The sequence below is a fragment of the Lepidochelys kempii genome, chromosome 12 (genome assembly GCF_965140265.1).
Source record: "Lepidochelys kempii isolate rLepKem1 chromosome 12, rLepKem1.hap2, whole genome shotgun sequence".
In the NCBI taxonomy this organism is placed as follows: domain Eukaryota; kingdom Metazoa; phylum Chordata; order Testudines; family Cheloniidae; genus Lepidochelys; species Lepidochelys kempii.
This window is the reverse complement of record NC_133267.1, coordinates 42779170-42803062: the sequence shown is the minus strand read 5'-3', so window position 1 is coordinate 42803062 and position 23893 is coordinate 42779170. Positions and strand designations below refer to the sequence as shown.

At 61.5% G+C, this 23893-nt stretch overlaps 2 protein-coding genes across 2 annotated transcripts in view; both read right to left on the bottom strand.

Moving 5' to 3' along the window:
- Window positions 1-901: 901 nt before the first annotated feature.
- PMFBP1 (polyamine modulated factor 1 binding protein 1) lies at window positions 902-21607 on the bottom strand. Its single transcript, XM_073308435.1, has 24 exons — window positions 21434-21607; window positions 21228-21296; window positions 20263-20428; window positions 19048-19367; window positions 18045-18212; window positions 17510-17593; window positions 15849-16016; window positions 14504-14746; window positions 13565-13795; window positions 12499-12714; window positions 7839-7961; window positions 7537-7663; window positions 6251-6854; window positions 5084-5237; window positions 4587-4754; window positions 4296-4463; window positions 4042-4209; window positions 3184-3321; window positions 2930-3073; window positions 2515-2577; window positions 2112-2221; window positions 1701-1775; window positions 1216-1291; window positions 902-1117 (listed from the first exon to the last, which is right to left on the bottom strand). The coding sequence occupies exons 1-24, from the start codon at window positions 21605-21607 to the stop codon at window positions 1043-1045; spliced, it is 4032 nt and encodes a 1343-aa protein (XP_073164536.1). The 3' UTR covers window positions 902-1042.
- LOC140896510 (uncharacterized) overlaps window positions 19366-23893 on the bottom strand; it is a 347929-nt gene continuing 343401 nt past the window's right edge. The window contains exon 14 of the mRNA XM_073308434.1: window positions 19366-22918. Within this exon, the coding sequence (XP_073164535.1) occupies window positions 22658-22918 (261 nt within the window). The 3' untranslated portion in view covers window positions 19366-22657. The remainder of the gene's footprint in view (window positions 22919-23893) is intronic.

Genomic DNA, 23893 nt, shown 5'->3' with positions numbered 1-23893 from the left:
CGACACGGCTCCAGCCTGAAGCAGCTGCCCCTGCGTCGCGTGGCTCTGAGAGAGGGGCTGGTGCAAGATCCCCAGCGCGAGAGCCATAGCTGTGTCCATCAGGCCCCCAGCGCAGACAATGCATACCTGTCTGTCGGCCTCACTGCAGCCTCGCGGCGAGGTGAATTACCTACGCTGGGGGGAGAACCCCTCCCTACATCTGCTACATCCCCAGGCTCTGGTCCCCATCTCCCTCCCGGAGCCAGCGCTTTGTGGGTTGCAGCCTGGGCCCAGCATGACCAGTTGCCCTGTCGGCTTCCACTGAGGTAGCGGTGCCCTTCCTGGGCTGAGAGCTGTGGGGGAAGAGGGGATGTGCTGACCTTTGAACCCCCCCTCCCCAATGAGCTTGATCTCTGCCCTCCCACGACAGCAGGCAGCGGTAAATGCTGGGCTTCCTGTGGTGGGGCTGGGCCCCAGGCAGAGCTGCGTGCTCTGCAAGCCGGTGCCAGTGGCTGGTATTCACAGTCGCAGGGTGGGCACCGGGTGCTGCCTGTGGCAGCTCCTCTCCCGGGGGAGCGGAGGAAGATGTTGCCCCCCCATCTAACAGCCAGAATCTGCCTCAGGGCTGCTGCTGCTGCTGTGAAGCTGGGCCAAGCACCTGGTACTAAGCGATGGGAACGGGTTATGGGAAAGGAAAAAGCCCCCCTGTAAGTCTTGCTCCAACCAATACCCCAGCCTGCAGCAGGGCTAGCATGGCTCAGCCCCCTGGGCTGTGGCTGAGCTGGGGGCAGGGGCAGGAGGGAGCAGTGCTGCGCCAGGGACTGGGGGCTGAAATAGAAGGACTGTTCCCGGCAGGCTGGGTTTGCTGAGGGGGCTGCAGCCCCCGCCCTGCCAGCGTGGCCAAACCACACGTGGTCGGTGATAGCCTGTGCCCATGGCTTTATTTCACAGTGCAGGCTGGGCCCGGGGCCCGCAGCAGGTAGGTGCAGGGGACGTGCCTGCCCCGTGTACAGTCCTTGCTGGGTCCATGGTGCAGGTGCCAGGCTGGAAGAAGGGTGGGACCTCACTGCTCGCCCAGGAGCAGGGGCCGTGGCTGCCGAAGCATAGCCCGTGCATCTAAGCCGCTGCCCTGCAGAGCCTGGGACAAGAAGCACAAAATCAGTAGCAGCTCCTGGCAGCAGGGGCCTCCCAGAGCCTGCACCCAGGCCCAGCTGTGCCAGCTAACTTCCCGCTCACCTTGCGCCGCTCGGACGCTTCGCCTTTCAGGCGCCTGTTCTCACGCTGCAGCCTCGCCGTCACCTCCTGCAGGTGGCTGGGGGAAGGACAGGGAGACGGAGCGGGCAGTGGGAGGAGCAGCGGCGGCCATGGCAGATCCCAGATGCCGCTCAGACTGGGTTGCCCCCACGACCAGCTCTGTTTACATGCTGCACGTAGTGGATGGGCGGGTGTAATCCTGGTGCTGGGGTCTGCTCCTGCACTGGGGGTGTGGCCGGTTAGCCTGCTCCTTTCTGTCCAGCCACAGCCCAGGGGGCAGCTGCAGCAGAGCCGTGCTAAGGCCAGGATTGGGAGCCAGCAAAGCAATGGGGGTGCTAGCACCCTTCCCCCACTCACTGAGACATGGGGCTGTAAGGGCGGGGTCAGAGCCGCAGACTCCCTCTTTATCCCTGGAGGCTGATATGCAGCCACCTGCCCTGGGCAGGCCAGGGGCTGCTCCTACTTACTCCTTCTCGCCTGTCAGCTGCGCGATGTGCTTGATCTGCTCCCGGATCTTGTGGCCCAGTTTGTCGTTTGCTTGCCTGAAACAGGGCCGGAGGGGAGGGTCAGCTGGCTCCTGCTGAGCCCCAGCGACCGTCACAGTCTCTGGAGCTCCCAGTGATGGGCACTTGGGGAGGCAGCTGCTGTGCCAGGGGCCAGTGCCCAGCTGAAATGCGGCACAGGCAGGAGCATGGCCAGCACCTGCTGTCCCCTCACCAAGGCTGGTCCCTACAGCGGTGCTGGGCTGTAGGAATGCAGCCTGATGCCACGCCTGCTTGTGAGAGGCTGGGTGGGGCCGAGCGGGCAGGGCACGGGGGTGAGGACAGGGCCATAGTGCAGGCAGCTCCTTTCAGCTCCGGCCCAGCCCCCTCACTTACTTTTGCTCCTTCACCCACTGGGTGACATTGGCCAGCACCAGCTCACTCTCGCAGTGCAGCCGGCGGCTGTCTGAGCGCGCAGCCCCCAGGGAGGAGCGCAGCGCCTCTGCCTGCAAGAGAAGCGACACAGCACCAGCCCTGCAGCCAGGCTGGAGACCCACATCCCACCCCACCTGTGGCTGGGTCACAGGGCCCTGCACAGCTGCCTCTGGACATGGATGGGGTCAGCTCTGGGGCCAGCCGAGCCAGGCTCCTAGCTCGAACCAGGCAGGAGCCCACCCTGGACAGCTATGGCATAGCCTGCCCCTTGGCCACGTGTTGCCTGCGCCCTCGGGTGGAGAGCGGCGCTCAGCTGGCAGCAAACACCCATTCACAGGATAGAGCCAGGGGTGGGGAGCCCTACCTCATTGCTGGAGGCCACAAACTTCTGCCTTAAGACATGGAGCTCCTGCTGCAGGCGGTCTCTCTGCCAAGGAAGGGCATGTTATGAGCAAGGGAAATTCCATTACCCGGGGAGGGCTAGGCCCATGCTTCCAGCCATGTGTCATAAGGCTCCCAGCCTGGCTGCTCCCAGGAACACGAGTCCCGAGGCGCGTAGGTTGTGAACAAGGCTCCACTGGAGGACCAAGCCCACAGCACTGCCCGCCCCCCCGGGACCGGCTCCTAGAGCCCCATGTGCTGACCATTCAGTGAGCCCTACGCAGGAAGGCGTCATGCCCCTGCCGCCTCACCCACCCTGCCAGCATGCAGGGACTTGTACTGTGCCAGCCGCAGGGTTGTGCGTGACACGCCATCGCTCCCACCCCCCAGTCACTCACCTCTTCAGCGGCCCCATGGAGCTTTTCTTTCAGCGCGGCCAGCTCCACCTTGAATACGACCAGCTCCTCGTCCCGCTGTGCCAAGGCCTGCGCCTTCTCCTGGCACCGCCTCTGCTCACCCAGCTGCTCCTCGAAGGACCGGACCTGCAGGTGGCAGCCGGGGCGGGGTAAAAGGCAGGGGGCCAGGAGGGAGGCAGGTGGTGGCTGGGTGGTGGGGGTCTCAGGGAGGCAGCTGCAGCACATGGGTCACTCACCTCCTGCTCCCGGAAATCCTGCAGCGTCTTCAGCTCCCCATTGAGCCGCCTCATCTGCTCCTCCAGCTGGGCTTCCCTGGCCTGTGTCCGCACCAGCTCTGCCCGCAGGGCTGCCGTGTCCTGCGCCATCTCACTGAGCTTTTCACATGGGACGGAGCAGTGGGGTGGGGCACCCTGCGGGGGGTGTCAGGCCCTGGGCCGACAGCTGGGCTGCACTGACATCCACCCAACCTAGGGCCGAGGCCCCAGCCTTCCGGCAGACGCGAGAACTATACACCCTCTAGCCGCCACGCGGGGCCAGGCCTGGCTGGGAGGGCGGAGACCCCTACTGAGCACCCCTTAGCACAGGCCCCTAATGCTGCACTGAGCCTGAGGGGGGGCGGGGGAGAGGGAGGAGCAGGACCGACTGTGCTGGGCGCATGTGCCGAAGCGGGAATGCTCTGTACACGGTCGCTGACTGCCTGGGTGAGGGGCTGCTCCCCTGTAGGTGCCAAAGGGTAACGTGCTCCTGGGCAGAGCAGACACCAGGCGGGGTGTGTGGGGCACCCGCCCGTCTGGGCCAGTGTGAATGGATGAACACCCCACTCACTGGAGGCTCCAGAGATGCTGGGAGCTGCAGGCTGGAACCATTCACCTGGAAGAGGGCGGTGCCGGCAGGCAGAGCCAGTGCATGCCGTGCGGCACGGGGACGGAGCTCTCACCGGGCTGGGGAGCGGGTGAGCCCGAGGAGCTGAGAGGCGAGTGCTCCCAGGACCAGCCCTTAGCGCCGCCCTGGGGGTCGGCACTGACCGTGCCCCTGCTAACACCAGGCTAACCCTACTCCAGCTCAGGGGAGCTGATGGGGTGGCTCTGCCCTACCTTCTTCAGTGCCTCCCTCTGCTTCTCTTGGCAGGAGGCAGTTTTTAGCATCAGCTCCTGGATGGTCGTCTCCGCTGCAGTCAGTGTGCGGGTGCTTTGCCTCTCTCTGGCCTGGGCTGCTTCCAGCTCTGCCTGCAGCTGGGCCAGGGCCGACTCCTGGAGCATGGCCTTCGGGGAGGACAGCGCGGTCAGCTGGGCACCAGCGGCTGGACCGGCTTTTGGCCAGTGGTGCACAGTGAGGCTGGGGCACTCACCTTGCTGGCTTGCTGCTGGATCTGTTGCTGGGCTTGGCCCAGGCTGCTCCTGGTGCTCTCCAGCTGGGCCCAGCACTGCCTCAGCTGCTCCTGCCGACGCTGGCCCTCCTCCTCCAGTTGCCCCACCCCGCACTGCAGGCCCCGGCTTGTCTGCTCCTGCTCCCGCAGCTAGCACAGAGGCAGGGCTGTCAGCAAGGCCCGCTTGCTCACCCTTTCCACACACAGGCCCCAGTATCTTCCCCCGGCCCTCCCTCCCTCCATGGCCACTGGTCTCCCCCGCTGCGTGCTCACCGCTTGCTCGCTGCTTCGGAGCTCTCGCTGCAGCGCCTCGCGCTCGCTGGCCAGCCTGCTCTCCCTCTCCTGGGCTCGCTGCAGCTGCCGCTGGAGTTCTTCCTCCCTGCCCTGCAGCTGGCTCAGCTCCTCCCGCAGGGCCCGCTGCGTGGACGCCTGCTCCTGGAGCTAAGGGAACATGGGGCTGCAGGTGTGAGGCCAGCACCGCCCTCTCCCTCCAAGTGACCAGGGGGCACCGGCCGGGGCAGCATGAGTGCCCCGGGAGGAGATGCTGGGCCAGGCCGGGCCGGGCAGGGCTGTGGGGTCAATGGGCTGCAGGAGCTGGGCAGCTGCTGGTTTGGGCAAGACAGCACTTCCTGCATGGCTGATGCTTCCAGTGGGTGACCGTCTGCTCTCCCCCGCCTAAGCAGGGTGCTCCCTTTCTGTCTCGCCTGCCTGGTGCCCAGGGGCCAGGCCCCCGCGTGCAATCCCAGGGGAAGGCCACGCCGAGCCTGTACCTGCTGCTGCAGGGCTTTCGCCTGCTCCTGGCTGCTCCCCAGTTTCAGCTCCATCTTGGCCATTGAGTGCTGATGTTGCATCCCCTGCTGCACGGCCACCCGGTGCCTTTGCTTCCACTGGCTCAGCTCCGCCTTCAGGTGCTCGAGCAGCTTCCTGCGGGCAAAGGCCCAAGGCAGAGCAGCTCCAGCCTCTGCCCCTCCTGCCGCATGAGCCCAGCCGGACGCCCCACGCTGCAGGCTCACAAAAATCAACCCTGGCTCTTCCCCTAGGACCCTTCCCATCCCGAGTGGCTCTGGCCCGGCTCTCTCTGCCCCACAGCCACGTCGCTGAGTGCTGCCTGGTGCTGCTCTGGGTCACGGAGTCTGGCACGAGCAGATGCCAACACCCTGTGCCCCTTGCTGGGCTCTTCCCACCTCCACCAGGGGCCACTGGCAGGTCCCCAGCTGTTCCCACCTGCTCTGCTCCACCTCATCCATGCTGCTGGACAGCTGCTCCTGCAGCGCCCGCTGCTCCGCCTCCCACCTGCGGCTGGCCTGCTCCAGCCGGGCAACCTCGGCCACGCGCTCGCTCAGCTGCTCCTGTGTGCTCTGCAGGCTGCTCTGGGCCAGCAGCAGCCGCTCCTCCTGCTGCACCAGCTCCTGAGCTGCCGGAGACAGGGAGGGACGAGCTTACCCAGCCCCTGCCCGTCACCCACAGCAGCTGCCCCCTGGCCGGCTGCAGGAAGGAGACTCCTGCTCCTGAGCATGCCCAGTGCTCTGCCATTGACGCAGCTTGGAGCTGAGGCGCCTGGGGGCAGCTGGAGCCCATCACCTGCTTGTCTGGGATGCTCCGAGATGACTGGAATGGGCAGGCGCAGCCGTCTGCCGTCCCCCAGGGTCAGCGACCACAGGAGTGCGGCCACTGCGTGACTTCCTGGCCGTATCGTACAGGGCAGGGGGGACACACGCGGGGCGGGAGGGGACTGGGCGGTTCGCGGGCATCCCCCCCGCAGCTGGCCGATTCCGAGCGGGAACATCCCGGGCTTATGGCACAGGGCTGGCACCTGCCAGGCCTCGGGGGTGTCTCTGGGGAACGGCCCAGGCGGGCAATGTGTCTTGCCTGCCTTCTCCCAGAGCCTGAGGCCAGTGGTGTCGAGGGCCCAGCCAGGGCGCGGCTGCCTCGCTCACCAGCCGCCTGCTGCTGCTGCTGGCTGTCCTGCTGGCGCTGTCTCAGCAGCTGGATCTCCTCCTGCAGGGTGCTGCTGGCTGCCCGGCTCTGCTCCCTCTCCTGCTGGGCCTGCCGCAGGCGCCCATCCAGGCGGCTGGCCTCTGCGCGCTGCTTCGCCCCCTCCAGCTCCGTCTCCTGCAGGGCGGCCTGCGCCTGGCGGAGCTGCTCCTCCCGGCTCTGCATAACCTGTGCCAAGAGAGACCCAGCACTGCCGCAGACCCTGCCCGGGGCCACGCCGCCCGCAGGCCGGACCCGCCCTCCGGCACAGCCCCACGGCCACAGGCGCCCTCCACGTGGCCCCACAGGTGCTGCCGCACCTGCCTGAGACCTGGCGCCCTCTCCTGCTGGGAACGCACGTTGGCCCAGGGCCCCTGGCTTGTCCCTCCTCTGGGTTCCCGTCTCCTGGGCTCACCTGCTCCCTCTGCGCACACAGCCTGCGGCTCTCCCTAAGCTTGCACTCCAGTGTCTGGACCAGCTGCTGCAGCTTGGCCACCTCCAGCTGCTTCCGCACCACCTCAGCAGCTGTGTCCTGCCTCAGGCGCTGCACCTCCAGCTTCCCGAGGGCTGAAAAAGCAGCGCCAGGCTAGGGCCAGCTCCTGCCTCCTGCAGACGCCCTGAGCCGGCAGAACGGACCCGCGGCTCTGCACACGTACTGTGCTGGCCGGGCGTCAGCCAGCGTCAGTAACCACAGTGCTGCTGGGGTGCCGCCCCGCGTACGGTTCCCTTCTGAGCCCCAGCGTGTACTCAGGCCGCTAGCCCTCCCACGGCCAAGGCCACGGCCACGCTGCCAGCTGGAGCTCACCGAGAGCGAGCTGCACGGCTGGGCAGACACCGCACGGCGTGCCACTGGCCAGGGCTGTCCTGGCCTGCCAGCACGGGGCCCTGCCCAGCAGTGAGCAGCACCTGGCCGCAGCTCCTCCCCAGGCTGCGTGTGGCTCTCTGATGGTCCAATCCTTGCCCTGCCTGACTCATGGCCAGGCAGCCAGGGACTCTGGGCTCACCACAGGCTCAGCCAGGAAGACAAAGCGTGCCTAGCCCTAGCCACCCTGCCACCCACCCAGGGCTCCTTGCAGTCCCGGCTGGCATGGGGCGTAGCTCACAACCTGAACAGCCCCCCTGGGGCAGGCCCTTGGTGCTGATTCTCTCGCGCTGATGGGCAGCGCTGATGTGGCTGGGGCTGAACGGGCAGCGGCATCCCCCCAGGGTGCCCTGGCTGGCAGGAGGAGACGGCCGCCTCTTGCGTTACCTTTCATGGTGCTGTTCTTCTGCTCAGCCACTCTCACCAGCTCCAGCTTCAAGTCCTGCACCAGGCACTGGTACTCCTCGGCCCGCTGGCTGTGCTTGGAGCTTTCCTCTTCGGCGTGGATCAGCTGCTAGACAAACAACACAGCAGCACAGCTCAGTCACTGCCGTGGGCAGCCAGCCAGCTGCCAGGCCTGGCTGGTCCTAGAGAGCAGTCCCAGGGACCTAGGGCAGGGCAGGCATTGGCCGCCCAGTGCCGCCCTCTGCCGACAGCAGTACGGGGGAGTGGGGGAGGGATGTTCCTACCTGCTGGAGTTTCTCTGCCACGGCTGCTTGGCTCTCGTAGCTGGCGTTGGAGTGACTGTGAGTGGCTGTGTAAGAGGCAAACTCGGTCTGCACGTTCACCAGAGTCGCTTCTTCTTGCAAGCACTGAAAGCACAGGCAGCAGGATACCAGTGGGCCGGGCCCCAGAGAGCCGGGCCCCAGAGAGCCCCTGGGCAGCAGGGTGCCGAGGGGTTTCCTGGACTCCCCCGGGGCTGAGTCTATAGACTAGTGCGCCGAAGTGCAGCACGTGAGGCCTCCCCCAACGGCCAGGAACAGCCGGAGGTCCGAGCTGTGCGGACGGCTGCGAGGTGTGGAGCGATGGCGTGAGCCCGAGACAGGTGTTTGTACGGTGTGTGCAGTACGCCACGCCACCCGACACGCTAATCAGGCTCTAGTTGGGCAGGGGGAGGGGATGCTGAGCTCTGCCTGGCTGACCACTGTGTATTGTGTGTCTTGCAAGGGAAGGCTATTTGCACACGGGGCTGCAGCTCAAGCCTGCAAAGTTGACAAGAGCTCACAGAAATCTGCGAAAGGCACACCCAGCAGGGATGAGGAGCGAAGAATTAATCTGGTGTCTCAGGAGAGGCAGAGCCACCCCATAGCGCTCACACAGAGACCCCTTCAGCCTGGCTGGTAAGCGCAGGGAGAAAGGCGTTGGGGGTGCGCTGACCTTCATTAGCCAAGTACTATTACGGTTTTGTTTTACATGTAACCATCTGTTTCCAATACATCGACTTGCTGTCATGGGACTCGCTCTCGTGGGTCAAGAACAGACCCTTGTTCTCACAGTCCCCGCAGGGAAGTGGTGAGGGATAAGCAGTACGGAGACCCGGAGGCGAAGCTGCTAGGTGGGGTGTCCTGTACCTTGGGACGCTGTGAGTGCTGCCAGGGCCCAGTGGCTCGGTGCTGGACCCACCTGGGGGTGCTCACGGGACTCGGGGGCAGAGGGACAGCGGAGGCTGTGCAGACCGGGAGGGGAGGGCTGGCACAGTTGGGGAGCTGACCCCTGGCAGGCACAGATGAGGCTCCCTCAGGCTGAGGGCAGGTGGTAATGAGGGGCCACCTAGTACACACCACATGGCAGGAGGGTGGAGCGGGAAGCCCAGGGAATGCCCGGGGGGGGGGGCCGTCTGTGCTGGTGTGTACGTTTTAGGAGGCTGCAGGGAAGAGCCACAGAAAGGATTTGAGGGCGGGAGAAAATGCCTGGCTGTGAGGCTTCAAGAGCTCGATCTGTCCATCTTCCCCAGGGGAGACTGAGCGGCGACGTGATTACAACGGCTCCGTATCTTCACAAGGAGACAATACCAGGGCTGCAAGGCAGCGCAAGGCAGAACTAGCATCAAGGCCTGGACATTCAAGCCAGACACGTCCAGCTGAGCAATAAGGCAAAAACCGTTAGCAGGGTGGGCGAACAACCCCGGGGGCCTCGCCAACTCCAGAAAGGATCCCTCTCTGAAAGGGGCTTTGGCCACACAAGTGGGGCTGAACATGGGGGACGCTCCTTTTTGGCCGTAGAGAGAACAGTTACTTGCTGGCTGCGCGGCTCCCACCTGGGTGAGATCAGCGGCACAGCTGGGCCTGCGCCGTGCATAGTCCCCCTCGCCCGCCTGAAGAGCTGGAGAGCAGAGCAGCTGCACCCGGCCGTCCCTTGCTCACTCAGAACCCCGGCTCCGGCGGACTCTGGAAAGGCAGGCTCAGTGAGCGGGTCGTGGGGGCAACGTCAGGCAAAACCACAGGGCAAGTAACCAGGCGTATGCCTGCAGCGCCCACTGGAGGGGACTGACGAGCAGCGGCCCCCCCATCGAGACGGTGGGACCGAGGAGGCTGCCCTACGGAACGCGCTTGCATCTGCTGCCAGCTCAGGGCAGAGCCAGGGTTCCACCAGTCAGCAGCCGACATGGCGCTGCGCCTGGGGCATGCAGAGGCCACAGCGTGTGACCTGGTGGCGCGAGCGGTGCCGGTTGGAGGGGGCGGTCCGTCGGCTATATGGTAGCAGGCTGATGTATGCTGCATCTTCCCTTTTGAAAGGCTCTGGGGGGAGCCGGCGTGAGCCTCTGAAACACAGGGATGGGGAGCTGGCGGGACAGGCTTAGTCCTGCCAAGGTAGGATAATCAGGCCCCTGTGGAGCGCATCGCTCCTGCGGAGAAATGGCCTTGGGAACGTAATGGCCTGGCTGATCTGACAGTGTGATGCAGCTGGGGGATTAACCGTGGGTGAGGCTCATCACAGCTTTGAGGCCGTGGGTGCTGGGTAAGGAAGGGCAGCCACAGAGCTGTTTGCTGGCTGGGGGGGCTAGTGACTAACAAGCCCATCTTGAGCATGAGCTGGTGTGACAAGCACCTGGTGAGAGGCTCCAAAGGTGGCTCCATCAAGTTAAGGCCAACACCGAGATCCCATGTCAGATGCTCTCTCTCACCAGTGGGTCAGCACACACTCGCCCCATCAGCTATCTGGGTAACCGTGGGGGGAGACGAATGGCCCCTGCCTGCAAGGGGGAGTGATTGCTGCCAGGTGCACTTTGAGGGCACTGAAGGGGTGTCCAGAGCATTTCAAATGCATAGTCTAATGGAGGATTTTGGGTGCAGGGGCCAGCCCTGGCTCAAGTCGGGCTTCAATTTGAAAACCTTTTCCATTTGGAGGAGTAAATCTTCCTCCTGGGAGCGTCCCAGTTAGCAGCAGGGTCTCGTACTCACAGGGAGCTGCCTCCGGCGATAGCATGCAACCAGCCACCTCCCAGGCTGTCAGATGGAGCAACGTCGGGTGTGGATGGAGTACCTGCCCTTGGTTCTGAGCAATTCTGTCTGGACCACTCGGAAGTGACATGGGAGGCTGGACACAGGAGATCTGTCAGCATCCTGCTGGGCCTTGCATGTCACTCTTGGAATCAAGGAAATCAGTGGAAATCAGGGGTCCTTGATCCCATGGTAGGAGGAAGATGTGTAATGACCCTAGGCGCATGTCTCCCTGGCACAAAAGGCTGGACAATTTGTATAATCTTTGGTGGTAAGTGGGTCTATAATGGGATTCCCTTCCTGCAGTGAAATATTGATTGGATGATGGAGCTGGTCAGGGAGCACACATGGTTGGTGGACTGTCTGTGCATGATGTCTGCCAGGTTGCTGCTGACTCCTGGAAGATGAAGAGCAGCTGGGAGTAGCTGAGATTATCCTGTGTTGTTGACATCATGTCCGCCCTCCCTTGGGTGCCTCCCGGCCTAGGGGTGATAAGCAGATGCTTCCTTGTTTGTTTACACTGTACAGCACATTGCAGATATGCTGTTTCTGAGACGCTGCTCTGGGGAGGGCTGTAGGACAGGCTGGGATCCCATGCAAGTGAACCAGACCCCGGGTACATTTATGGTATGGTCCTTTGGAGGCTAAGTCTCTGGTGTCTGGAGTCGGTCCAGGGGTTGCTGCACCCTATTCTTGATGAGTCTGTGACCAGGGTCTTTGCAGGAGGAGGTGTGGATAAGCACCCCCTCATTGTGATGGGTCTGTGGGAAATCCAGGGCATTGCCCTGGGGCCTCCAGTGGCCGTTCCTTCTCTGCCAGCTGCTCTTGTTCTTCCCTGTCTGCAGCCAGGGGCTGGCAGAGATGCAGGAGGCAATGGAAAGCCGGTTACTGCCTCAGCCTTGCGGGCGGGATCCTGACCTGAGAATTTGGTCAGTCCAGTTGCTAGGAACACGTGGAAGGATTTTACCTTGAACCAAGTCTAGTTTGTTAAATTTTAGTTACTAGGACGTGGTTTGCGTTTATTTCTCTTGTAACCATTGCTGACTTTAATATCTTGTACTCACTTCAGATCTACCTCTTTGTAGTTAATTAAACTTGTTTTATTCTTTAATCAAAACAACCCAGTGTTGTGTTTAAATTGAATTGTTTGGGTAATGCCAGTTAAAGTAACAAACTGTTTCTCCTTTGAGGGGCACAGCTCCTCTAATACCCAAACTGCCCAGGAGAGGGCTGGAGCGTGCAGAACACACGTTTCTGGGGAAAATTCAGGACTGGCAGTGTGCTGGGGTCACCCTGCAGGTAGTAACCAAGGCTGCTGGAAGCCAGAGTGTGGCTGCTTTGTAGCTGACAGGCTGCTGGGCTCAGAGGGGCTGACCCAGGACTGCGGCTACACACAGACACTGAGGGGTGACCCACAGGCTGTCTGGCTGGTTATGAGCAGCCCATGCTGGGAGCTACAGCATCAAACTGTTGTGAGGCACTCCAGGCCACAGGGCAGGTGGTGACAGCCCCTCGCCGGTCTGGACTGCTCCCTAGAATGGGACAGATACCCAATGTGACTTGTGTTTCCAGCTGGGACCAACAGGCAGCCAGTGCAGATTCCAGAGCACTGGTGTCCCTCATCCCGACAGAGATGCGCTGCGTTCCAACAGAGCATGCTGTGGCAATCTGGAGGGACGGTGTGTGAACGTGTAACGGGTGAGCATGTCCACGTGAGGTGGTGTGAGATAGTGAGTGGGCAGGGGAGCAGGTGTGAATGCTGGCGTGCAGGTGACGTTCTCTAAAGCACTGACAACATGCCGGCACTGCACACAGGCCCTGCCCCAGGGAGCTCAGGCTGACCCAGGAACAGAGACAGTGCACCAGGAGGGAGAGAGCCAGGCCAGCTGCCCCACTTCTCTTTGCTCACCTTGGTCTGACTGGCAACCAGCTGCTCTTGGAGGCCCTGGATGCTCTGCTCACACTGGTGGGCATGCTGAAGGCTCCTGGACAGCTCCTCCTGTGTGGCATGAAGTTCTTGAGTCAGCTGCTCCATGGCCGTCTGGTTCCTCCTGCCCGTCATCTCCTGCTGCAGAACCAGCTGCTTGCTGCACAGATTGATGATGGTGTCATCACACTCCCGCATCTGCAGCAGGGACGAGGAGCAGTTGTCAGAGGGGCCAGACAGTAGGACTGGCTCAACCCATGGTGCTGATCAGTGGGGTAGGGGCTGGACCGGCTCCCCTGCCTGCGGCCTGGCTCCCTTCCGAGGGAAGGATTGAGAATGACATGGGAGGAGGCCAGCTGCCCACTCCATGAAGCTCCCAGGGAGGAGAGCAGAGGCAGACGGGCAGCCAGAGGCCACTGAGCACCATGGAGAGCCTTGGGCCTGAGTCTGTGCAGCCCTGACACCAGGGCAGAGTGGGTGCCCAACCTGCCTACTGTCACCTGGTGAATTTCCCAGCTGTTCTGCCCCAGGCCAGTGGCTGCACGGCCTGTGCTGGCCAGTGCTTCTCTGAACAGAGCTGGAAGTCTCGTGTCGCACGCTCTGCACCGCCAGCATGGTCACTAGCCACGGGAGAGCAGCACTAATGGCCTTCCCATGGCCCCTGCACTAGGGTGGTTCCCCTCAGATCCCATGTGTTGGGAGCATGGTGCAAACCCTCCAGAGCCCAGACACCAGGGCAGACCCCACTGGCATTGTTCACTCGAGCCCTCCACCCCAGCAGGTGAACTGGAGAAAGCCCTGGAGGGCAACCGCAGAAAACTTCTCAGCACAGACAAGGACACGGGGCTTGTGCAGCCTGGGCTAGCTGCGCCCTAAACTGTCCCCGGCTGGAACTGTGCTGGCAAGAAGCCTGTGCTACTGCTCGCATGGCCAGGCCCACGTGCCCAAACCCCTCCAGTGCGACGCGAGGTAAAGGCACCGAGGGAAAGCACAACCAGTTCATGTCTAATCCGAGGCGCAGGGCTCACATGGCCAGGCCGGGCCCCACCTGGCTGCTCATGTCCCGGAGCTCCTCCTCCAGGCTCTGCACCTTGCCCTCCAGCTCGCCAGCTCTGTTCAGGGCGGCCTGGTACTTCTTCTTGTACAGATCCAGGCTGCTCTCGGTGCAGCTGCTCTTGCTCTTGGCCATGGCCAGGTGCTCCTGCGCCTCTCGGAGCTGCTCCTGCTGCTGGCAGAGCTCTCTCTCCTGCTTCTGCACCACCTCTTCGTAGTAGAACACCTGGGAGTGCGACAACACCGGGGAGCCGCCTGCCGTGCGCCTGTTGGCCAGGCAGGGTTCAGACCCGAAGGCCAATCAGAGATGGACGGGTCCAGTCCGGTCCAGCCTCTGGCTTGGGCAGGACAGGTCTTTATCGATCTAGTCTCAAATCTCCCAAGCAAGAGGGCTTGGCTCCTCCCCAGAGCATCTCCCCCACAGTTGGGCATGGATCCCTGGCAGGGGACTTCCTCGGCTTCCTCCTTGTCACTCCCCCGCCCCTTCCCCCTCCAGCTCTGTTCTCAGCACTGGCCAGGTGCTCTGCACCAAGCAGGGTGCTGTCCCCACCGTGCGCAGAGGCACCAGGACCCTGCTGCGGGTGCTGACCCAATGTGGTGCTGGGCACAGAGGAATACAGGGCTGGAGCTGGAGCCCTGGGGATGGGAGGCTGCTCCTGGTACAGGCTAGTTACACTGGCCAGGGCTGCTGCTAACCAGAACCAGCCCGAGCACACATCAGGCCCCTTCCCTGTCCCTGGATCCACGACAAGGGGGCCCTGATGGTGCCTGACTTGAGACTCTCACCCTCCCTGCTGTCCTGCTCCACGCCCGGGCTGTGGCCCAGCCCCAGAGGGGGCTGATGGGACATTCTGGGAGCTGCAGGGCCCTGCCTGAACGAGGGCTCAGCTCTGGGCTGCCTGCTGAGAGGGGGTGACCCTCCCCGGAGCCATACCTCCTCTTTCAGCGTCTGGCATTGCTGCAGCAGGAACTCCAGGTCCAAGCTCTGCCTCTCCATCGTGGACTCCCGCTGCTGCAGGTGGCTCAGATTATCCTGGTTCTTCCCTTTGCAGACATCCAGCTCCTGCTGAAGGTGCTGCAGCCTGGCCCGCAGCTGCTCCAGTTCTGTCTGGCGGGCTCGCTCGCAGGATTCGAGCTGTCCCTGCTGCTGCTCCGCTAGCATGGCCTGCTCCTGGTCCTAGGACACAGGCCAGAAAAGCAGAGTCCCACGCGAGCAGTACAACGCCGGGCAGACCTCAGCCAGGTGCCGCACTGTAACGCAGCAGTCAGGCCTCCCCTGGTTCTGCCCCACCCCCCTGCGCACAACCTTGGCCCGGTGGGCTCTCAGGCCAAAGGGTACCTGGCAAGTTGGAGTGAAACCAGTTACGTCACTTCTGAGTTATTCTCACAGGCTGCAGCATGAAATTTGGGGCTGGGCGAAGGCCAAGGTAATGGAGGCCAGAAACGCGCAGTGGGACCAGTTCTGCGGAGAATGCCAAGAAGGACGTAACCATTTACAGCCTGCAGATTCATGCAGGCCACTTGGAGGGCTCTGTCCCCAGCGGGAGGATGTAGCTGAGTATCCCAGGCCTAGACCGTGCACAGACTGGCCCCTCTGCAGTACCAGACAGACAGATGGACAGGGTTGACCGGCCCCTCCGCGGTACCTGACAGACGGATGGACAGGGCTGACCGGCCCCTCCGCGGTACCAGGCGGACGGACGGACAGCGCTGAGTCAGTTCAAGACAAAGGATTCAGGAGGCGACCCCAGTTCCAGACAACGCAGTGCTGCTGGGGCTGTGAATTGCTCATACACTGAGGGGCAGTCTTAGGCAGCGGAGGGGCTGACTCCGTGGGTACTCCGGGGCTGAAGCTCCCCTCCTGCCCACCGGCAGCCCCCGCCAATCAACTCCCCCTTCCTCCCAGCCCCTTCTGTTCTGTGGCGTGCAGGAGGTGTAGGAGCGTGGACAGGGCGCAGGCAGGAAGAAGCGGGGTGGGGTGGAGGCTTGGGAGAAGGGGTGGGATGCGGATTCGAGCACCAGCCTGGAGGAAGCCGGCACCTGTGCGCTAGAGGAGATGGTAAGTGGAGCACACAAGGTCTGCACACTGACCAGGGCCAGGGCCAGGGCCAGGGCCAGGGCCAGGGCTGGCAACGCTCTCCAAGCCAGACAGCTTCCATCGCTCGCTCCTGTCTTTAGAATCCCCAGGAAGCCAGTTGCCTCGCTGAGGCTTAACACCACGGCAGGGCTGGCTATGTGCAAGCAGTGCTGGGCAGCGAACAGGGCTGGCAAGCTCTCACCTGGCTGATGCAGATCTCCCTCTCGTGCTGGAGCTGCTGGGTGCAGCAGGTCTGCTCCGCCATGGCCTTGTCCCGCTCCCCGCAGATCTCTTGCAGGCTTCTTACGTCACCTTGCAGCTGGTGGAGCTTTCCCTTCAGGCCGCTCCCCTCTGTGGCTCTCTCCTTCCCCTGGGCAGCACCACACACACACACGTGACTGGCCCAGACGGTCAGGACACAGGCAATGGGACAGCACCATGTGTTAGCCGCAGCGCACACAAGCGACGACATGGCGACAATGGAATGCACCAGCCTGGGTGACGGCACGTGGGGCCAGAGCCCTTGTCTGCTCTGCTGGGCTCCCTCGCACCAGCAGGTCTCACTTCGCACCAGGTGGTCGGTGGCTGCACAACTCCGCCCTTTATATCCTTCGCCCTGGGCTCCCAGCTACACGCAAGGGCACAGAGCAACTGCCCTGCGTAAAGGCCCTGGCGCGTGTTGGAGCACGGACCGAAGGGGCTGCTCGCCCGGTCTCCACGCCCAGCTGGTAACCATCACTGGCAAGCAGCCCTGAGGCAGCAAGAAACGGGACTAGCGGATTTGTCCTGCTGGGACTGTTCCCCTGCAGGGACTCGCTGGTGCTTTGTTCAGTGAGGGGCCACGCCCTGCGGCCCGAAGGTGGGGGACGGAGCCTCTCCCTCGCCGGGTGGAGCTCTACACACTCAGCCCCCTCGGGCACTGCACCGAGCCCTTCTGACATTTGCTCTCAGGGCTCAGGGATATGAGAGACTGGCTACCCCAGAGGTGGGCAAACTATGGCCCGCAGGCCACATCCGGCCTGTGGGACCCGCCTGCCCGGCCCCTGAGCTCCTGGCCCGGGAGGCTAGTCCCCGTCCCGTCCCCTGCTCTTCCCCCTCCCCCACAGCCTCCGCTCACTGCACCACACAGCGAGCTCTTGCCAGGGGCAGTGCAGCTGCCGAGCCGCAGCCTGACTCGGTGCTCTGGCTGCGCCGTGGCATGGCTGGCTCCAGCCGGGTGGCACGACTGCCTGTCCTGGTGCTCTGGGCGGCGCGGTCGGGGGGCGGGGGGTTGGATAGAGGGCAGGGGAGTTCGGGGTGGTGGTCAGGGGTGTGGATATGGGTTGGGGTGGTTAGAGGGCGGGGAACAGGGGGTTTGGATGGGGCAGGGGTCCCGGGTGGCAGTCAGTAATGAGAGGAGGGGTTGGATGGAGCAGTGGGGGGCAGTCAGGGGACAGGGAGGGGTGGACGGGGCAGGGGTCCTGGGGGGGCTGTCAGGGGACGGGGGGGGTCAGACAGGGGGCGAGGACTGGGCCACACCTGGCTGTTTGGGGAGGCACAGCCTCCCCTAACCGGCTCTCCATACAATTTCAGAAACCAGATGTGGCCCTCAGGCCAAAAAGTTTGCCCGCCTCTGGGCTACACTAACTGCCGAGCAAAGGCTGTCACACAGGGCTTGCGCCCAGCACCCTGGAACTGCAACCAACCATGACGATTCCCCGCTGGGCCCACCATGCCCCGACTACAGAGGGGCTGCAGGGCAGACAGGTCACCACAGTCCACGGACAGACCATACAGCCAGTGCTGCAGCCCTGCGAGGAGCTCCTCGCCCCAGGAGATGCTGCGAGTTCAACAGACCCCGAAGGCTGAGATCTGAAAGCTCACCTCATCCTTTGCTCGCACCAGCTCCTCCTCAGCACTTTTCAGGTCTCCTCTGAGCTTCCTGATGGTCTGGTCACGGCTGCACACCTGCAAAGCCCATGGCTGGTAAAGCAGCCTTCCCGCAGTGGGAATTCTGGAGATAATGCTTAGAACTTAGAACCCCACTTCCAAAAACATTCCACCGTGGGCACGGCCTGCCCAGCTCCAGCAGCCTGGGAGGGGCGGTGAGGGGAGGAAGGCAGCCTGCAGGGGCAAGGCTAGCAGGGAGACGAGACAACAAAATAACAGCAGCAATTAGCTCAAAGCATCAGAGCTCCAAGAGCTGGGAGGAAGGAGCCAGTCATCTCACGGGGCAGCCACCCGTGTCCTAGGCACTGCCCTCCTGAAAGGGACACTCAGGCAAGGTGAATCTAGGAACCCCCAAGCCAGGGGACAGACTAATCCACAGCAGGAGAAACGCCCCCATAGCAGCCTGCCAAGAGGATGGTCTGGAGGAAGAGAAAACCTTGCTGTCCTCTTCCCAGTGCTGTCTGCCTACCTCCTGCTGCACGGTCTTATGCTTCTCTCTCAGGATGGCCAGCTCCCCAGCCTGCTGCTGTTGGTCTGAGTGCAGCTCTGCAAGCTGCCCTGCACACTTGGAAAGCTCTTCTCGGGCTGCCACAAGATCGGCTTTCTGCTGCTCCACCAGCAGGTCACGCTGCAGCTGCTGGGCAGAGGAATGGAACAGCTGGAGCCAAAGCCAACTTCCCAGACACCGCAGGCCAGCGCAGCTCAGATACCCAGGCTGAAGGAGCCATGGAACGCTGGGCAGATGGGGCAGGCAGCCCCGCAGTGCTGCTTTGGAGAGTCACACCTGGAGATGCTGCTGCTTTACCAGGCCAAGGTGAGGCCCCGCTGGGCGATGAATACGAAATGCAGGTGGGCCGCACGGGAAAGAAGCAGACTCCTGGAACCTCCCCAAGACAGGCTGCGGGCAGGGAGACGGCTCCTTGGCCTGAGACAATCTCACCAATACAGCCCTTGCCGCATGCATGCTCCTTCCTTAGCTCAGGGCAATGAGAAGGCCCAGGGGCTCTGTCTGTGCCCAAGATCCACGTTGGGACAATGGTGCTCAGCCCTCCCCCTGCAGGGCCCCTCCATCAGAGGGCAGCGCGCCAGGACATGGGCCCTGGAGGGACAGGAGAGGGGGGCTCCAAGTGGCTCTTGGGTTGCCAGTTGTTCTTGAACCAGGGCAGGGAGCAAGCTGTGGGGACTAAGTGAATGGTCGCCCGTGGTGCTGACTGCAAGCCCCTGCACATGGCAGCTGGCCTGCCGGTCCTGCAGCAGCACCATCTGCCCTTGCGTGGCTTCCGTGCGCCCCTCCACCCTCCGGGCCGCGTGGGAAGGGCAGGCAGGATCGGGGTGTGGCACGTGCTCCAGCAAGGCTTCCCACCCGCCCCACCCCCAGAAGCCACGTGAGCTGGCCGCGTGCAAAGGCACAGACACGACTGAATGGAGGCTCAGCATCTGCTTCTCTCCCTGAGCCTCAGCTGGGGCCCTACCTGGGTCTCCGACCCCTTCCGGACGTCCTCTTTCCCTTGCCTAGCGCCCTGCAGTGCTTCCTGAGCCTCTCGGAGCTGCTCTTGCAGGTGCTGCAGCTCCTTCTTCAGGCAGCATGACTCCAGCTGCGATGTGCTCAGCAGCGCCTCCAGCTGGGCCGCCTGAGACACGATGCAAGAGGCTGTCTCCGCGTGTGGCTGGCGGCAGCTGCTGTCCCGCGGGCCTGTCCTGGAGCAGTCTGCTTTAGGCTTTGCTGGAGCCGGAAGCTGACCTGGCAGTGGGAGCCAGAGCAGGCCTGGGCAGCACAGTAACACACCAGGCACTGGCTAACCAAGGGAGCATATTCCTGACCGGCGAGGATGGTGCAGATCTCTCCAGTAGCCGTGTAAATGCATTCCCAAGGGATGGGACAAGAAGACCCGACCCTCCAGAGGACCGGGAGGGCGGACAGGCTGAGGGAGGCAGGCACAAGGAGCAGGGTGGTAACTGACCACGTCAGGCGTACGAGAGGCACCGTCTCTGGGTCGGGGTGCAGAAGCAGACGTCCTAGGCGGGTGTCTTTGTCCTTGCAGAGGGGCTGGCAGCCTGGCATGCTGACACCATTGCGGCTGCACGCAGGGGTTAGTGCACCTGTACCCACTGAGCCGGGGCGCTAACACTGCCCTCCCCCCACTATGAACCTGGCCAAGCGCCTTGCCGCCGCACCGAGCCAGGTCTGCAGAAGGAACACGCTGCACGGCCCGCTAATGCAGCTGGCCTCAGGGCTCCAGGAACAGCGTGCTGCGGCATCAGCAACACTTCGCAGTACTGACAACATCTGCCAGCACGGCCTGCATCGTCTCCCTCCACCAGCCCCAGTCTGGGGCCTGCACGCTGTGGAGAAGCCTGCACTGGGCCTGAGGGATGCTAGGGGACACAAAATGAGCCATATGGCCACAGTGCCTCTGCCCAGAGATCTGAGACACTGCCCACGGCCTGGCAACATGGTGCCAGGCAAGACTCTGCCATGCCCTTTGTGTGTGAAATTAGAAAGTTCCCTGAAACTTCAGCAAGAGAGACCCCCACACCCTCCAAGACAGTCCTGCCAGTACTAGCAGCAAGCAGGAGGGGTGGAGAGTGGAAGGCAGAAGAGACAGAAGATGTAGGGTCTCGCTCAGTGCTGGTGCAAAGGGAAGAGGCGCTAAGCAGCGGGCTCTCCCTTAGCTCCAGACGGGTACCTCTCTGCACCATCTTCAGCTCCTGGTGCAGTGACTGCCCTTTCCTCTGCAAACCCTGCAGCTGCCCTTCTTTGAGCTGGACTCTGGATTCAGCTGCCTCCCGCGAGACCTGGGATGCTGCCAGGCTATCCTTCAGCTGCCCAAGGGTGTCCTCCCAGCGCCAGGCCTGTCCCACAAACCGCGCGGATGTCAGCAGAAGCCCTCCCCGCCCTCGCCTGCCCTCCCACTGAGCTAGCAGCAGAGGTGGGAGGAGGTGCACCCACGATAACAGCTCGAGGCAGGAGCCTGGGTTCCCTCAGCCTCCATCCCCCCAGGACCGGGCGGTTCTCCCGAGGGTCACACTGGAGGTGGGGGCTGGTAGGGGAGGAGCACCTAACACAGCACCGACCGGTACCAGCCTCTTTACCCAATGGCCTTCTGCACGTGCTGCAAGCAGGAGCCTGCGCCTGGCGAAGCACACAGGTGAACTGAGCATTTGACTCAATGTGACCAGCAAGTGGCTGCATGGAAAGCTGCTCCCTGGCGCCAGGACTGAGCCCTGAGCCGCCGGGCTCTCTCACTCTGGGACATGGTGTAGAAGAACTAGTAGCCCCAGAGCTGGGGGCAAGAGGAGAGAGGGTGGAGTCGCAGAGCCCAGGCTGCTTGCTGGCCTGGGTTGCAATGTTGCACCCGCACTTATTGGCAGGCACAATATACGTTGCTTACGGTTGCAATACCCAAGGTGCCCATGTGGAAAGGGAGGAGGCGAAAGACTGGGCACCCAAGGCAGGGTCAGGGCTTAATGTCAGCAAGGAAATGGCCCAGGAGAGCCCCAACCCTAGTAACCCGCTCGGGCTGCAGGCTGCATCCAAGGGCATCCCACAGGAACCTGACTGCCTCTGGCTGGAGCATACAAACAGGGCCTCAGGGACAAGTGGGGTCAGGAGAGAGCCAGAGAAGTTCCTGAAGTTAAGGGAGGAGCTCACCCCAAGCCTGCGCTGCGGAGAGGTGGGGGCCGCCCGCTCCTGAGGGCCTCCCCAGCAGGCCTGCCGGCTCTTGGAGAGAGACAAGCGGGAAGAAGAGGTGGTGGGAGATAAAGGAAGAGAATGCGGAGCACTGCCTGCTGCCCGCCCATTCCCAGCGCCTTGCAGTCCCAGCCCACATCCCCCAAAGGGGAGGGAGGGACACGTACCTTCTGCTCAGCGGCTTGCACCTCAGCCTTTGCCTTCAGCAGCTCTCTCATTAACTTCTCCACCTGCTCCTCTTTGTGGTGTAACTGTGGAGAGCCCAGAGGGGAATCCAGACGGGAGAGCTGAGAGGCCAGCCGGAGCGTGCAGTGTGCACAGGCCTGAGATGGGACCGGCATTACTGCACCCAGCCACAGGGAGGCACTTAGAGGCGAGGGGAAATCGTGGCCGGATGCATAAGAAATGACCTGGAGAATATTCTAATGGCTAATATTCTAACAGCTTCACCTGGACACTGTGTCAGGGCAGGCTGCCCCTCTAAGAGGGCACTGCAGAGCTAGAGGGGCAATAAGAATGCCTATAGCCTGGGAAAGTTCTCACATGAAGACAGATTGAAACGATTGGGATTGTTACCTTAGAAAGAGGATGTATAAAAGGAGACATGCTAAAGGTATATAACGACAGCTCTAGAGAAGGGAAACTGGGACCTTCTGTTCTCCCTGCATGGCACAAGCACAAGGTGACTTTCAATGAAATTAAAAGGTAGGAAGATAAACAAACTGATAAAAGCAAATACTTTTTCATGCAAGGTGTGATAGACTGTGAAACTCACTACCACAGGAATTCAATAAAGAGAGTATTTAGCAAGTTTCAAAGGACTGGTCATTTATAGGGATACCAAAACCACACAGAGTTATCATAGCTAATGATAACAAAAAGCCATGTTAAATTTCATGCTTCAGGGCTTAAATCAAACCTCTGACAATTAGGCTAGAACTTCATGGGGACAGATTATCTGTCTGCTGCAGCATTCTCTGAAGAAGCTGGCTCTGGGCACTGCCAGACAAGACTCTGGACCTCATGTCTGAGCCAGTCTGGCAATTCCTAAATTCCTATTTAACTTCAATAACTAAGTAACAAGTTGGAGAAAGGGTTTCATTGTTAAACAATCACCTCCTTGCCCTTTCAGTGCACCTCCCTGAGAAACCTCTTGCCCCTATCGCCTGCCAGCACACTGGGGACAGCTGGACATCACAGACATTTCTAAGCAGGAAAATAAGCAGCACAAATTATTTGGAACAAAAGCCAAACCCCTGCAGCTCTCTGGGACACAGTCAGGGTGGCATGATGCTTGTGTACAGGGGGGAGCACAGATGGAGGGTGCTGGTGAAGGCATGTGTTTGACTCAGACACCTCACTACCCTGGCCCCAGCCCCGGGGGCCTATTATCACAGCAGTTGATTGCAGCAGGATGGCGAAAATGAATGCACGTGTCCCTGCTGCAAAGAGCAGGACTGCTCATCCTTTCTCCCAGTGTCAGCACTGCTCACTTGGCTGGTTACCAGTGTTTGCTCATTCTCCAGCACCAGGCCTTGGGCCTCCAGCCTGGCATGCAGAAAGCCAGTCTCCTCCTCCAGGTGGTGACAATGGGCCTGCAGCCGGGCTTGCTCCTCTTCCAGCGCATGGATGGTCTGGTGCTGCTGGGTCATCTAGGGGACAAGGAGGTGTAAGAGATACAGACATTAACATGTCTCTTGAAAATACCTTGTTGACAATCTCTCTCTCTCTCTGCTCCCATCTAGCTATCCAGTGGCAATCACCCTCATGCGTATTGCACACCCCAGCTTCCTCGCCAATGAGAGTCAACAGACCCACCCCAACAGGTGAGACATCCTCTCTGGGGGCGTTAAGTAAGCTAAAGCTAAAATACGTCATTCCCAGGAAAGTACAGCTCTGATGCTTGTTGAGGAATTCTCCAACTCTTGTTACTTTCTCAAACCAAAGACTCCTATAATTCACTTATGGACGAGACTTCCACTGCTCTGAGTCTAGCTACGGAGAGCCTCTGCCGCCTCTCCTGCGCAGAGCGCCCGATTGTCTCCCATGTGTTATACAGAACGAGAGAAGAGAAAAAAAACAGTGAAGGGTTAAACCAATCAGGGCTAGCTCGGCTGGTGACTCAAAACCAGTGAGAGTTCCACAGGTCAAACTTCCTGATACCTCCAATGCCACATTCTCTCTCTCTATACTCACTCCAACTTACACACTGTATGCTTGTTTGCCTTCTGAACCAGATATTCATCTCTCCGTGTGACTAATCAGTCCAGTTCCCCTGATCTAAGGGATTTTGTTTGTTTTCTTTGTAAAAGATTGTTGCACCCTGGAAGTGAGAAGAATTGCAAGGCTCTAGAAAGAAGAAAGCATATTAAAAATATCATCACATTGTCTAACACTGGAATATTAAGAGAAATTGCTTGAAAAGAGGGATCCCAATTGATAGTTGGGGGTAATAATGAAACACAGTCCATGTAATGCTTGCCTGGAGCTAGAATTCAGGATGTGACTAAGTCTGCTGAAACTCATCAAGCCCTTGGACCGCTACCCCATCCTACTTCTCCAAGTGGGCACCAATGATACTGCCAAGCATGACAGGTCCTGGTGATGTCAAGGAATTATGACGTGAT

What these genes read in the sequence shown, in the direction of transcription:
- PMFBP1 (XM_073308435.1), bottom strand. Translation starts at nt 21,607, where the DNA reads ATGCCGGTCCCATCTCAGGCCTGTGCACACTGCACGCTCCGGCTGGCC. An exon ending in TGCAAGCCGCTGAGCAGAAG is followed by an intron (nt 21,297 to 21,433) that starts GTACGTGTCCCT and finishes TCTCTCTCCAAG; the next exon opens with AGCCGGCAGGCCTGCTGGGG. An exon ending in ATAAGACCGTGCAGCAGGAG is followed by an intron (nt 17,594 to 18,044) that starts GTAGGCAGACAG and finishes TGGGCTTTGCAG; the next exon opens with GTGTGCAGCCGTGACCAGAC.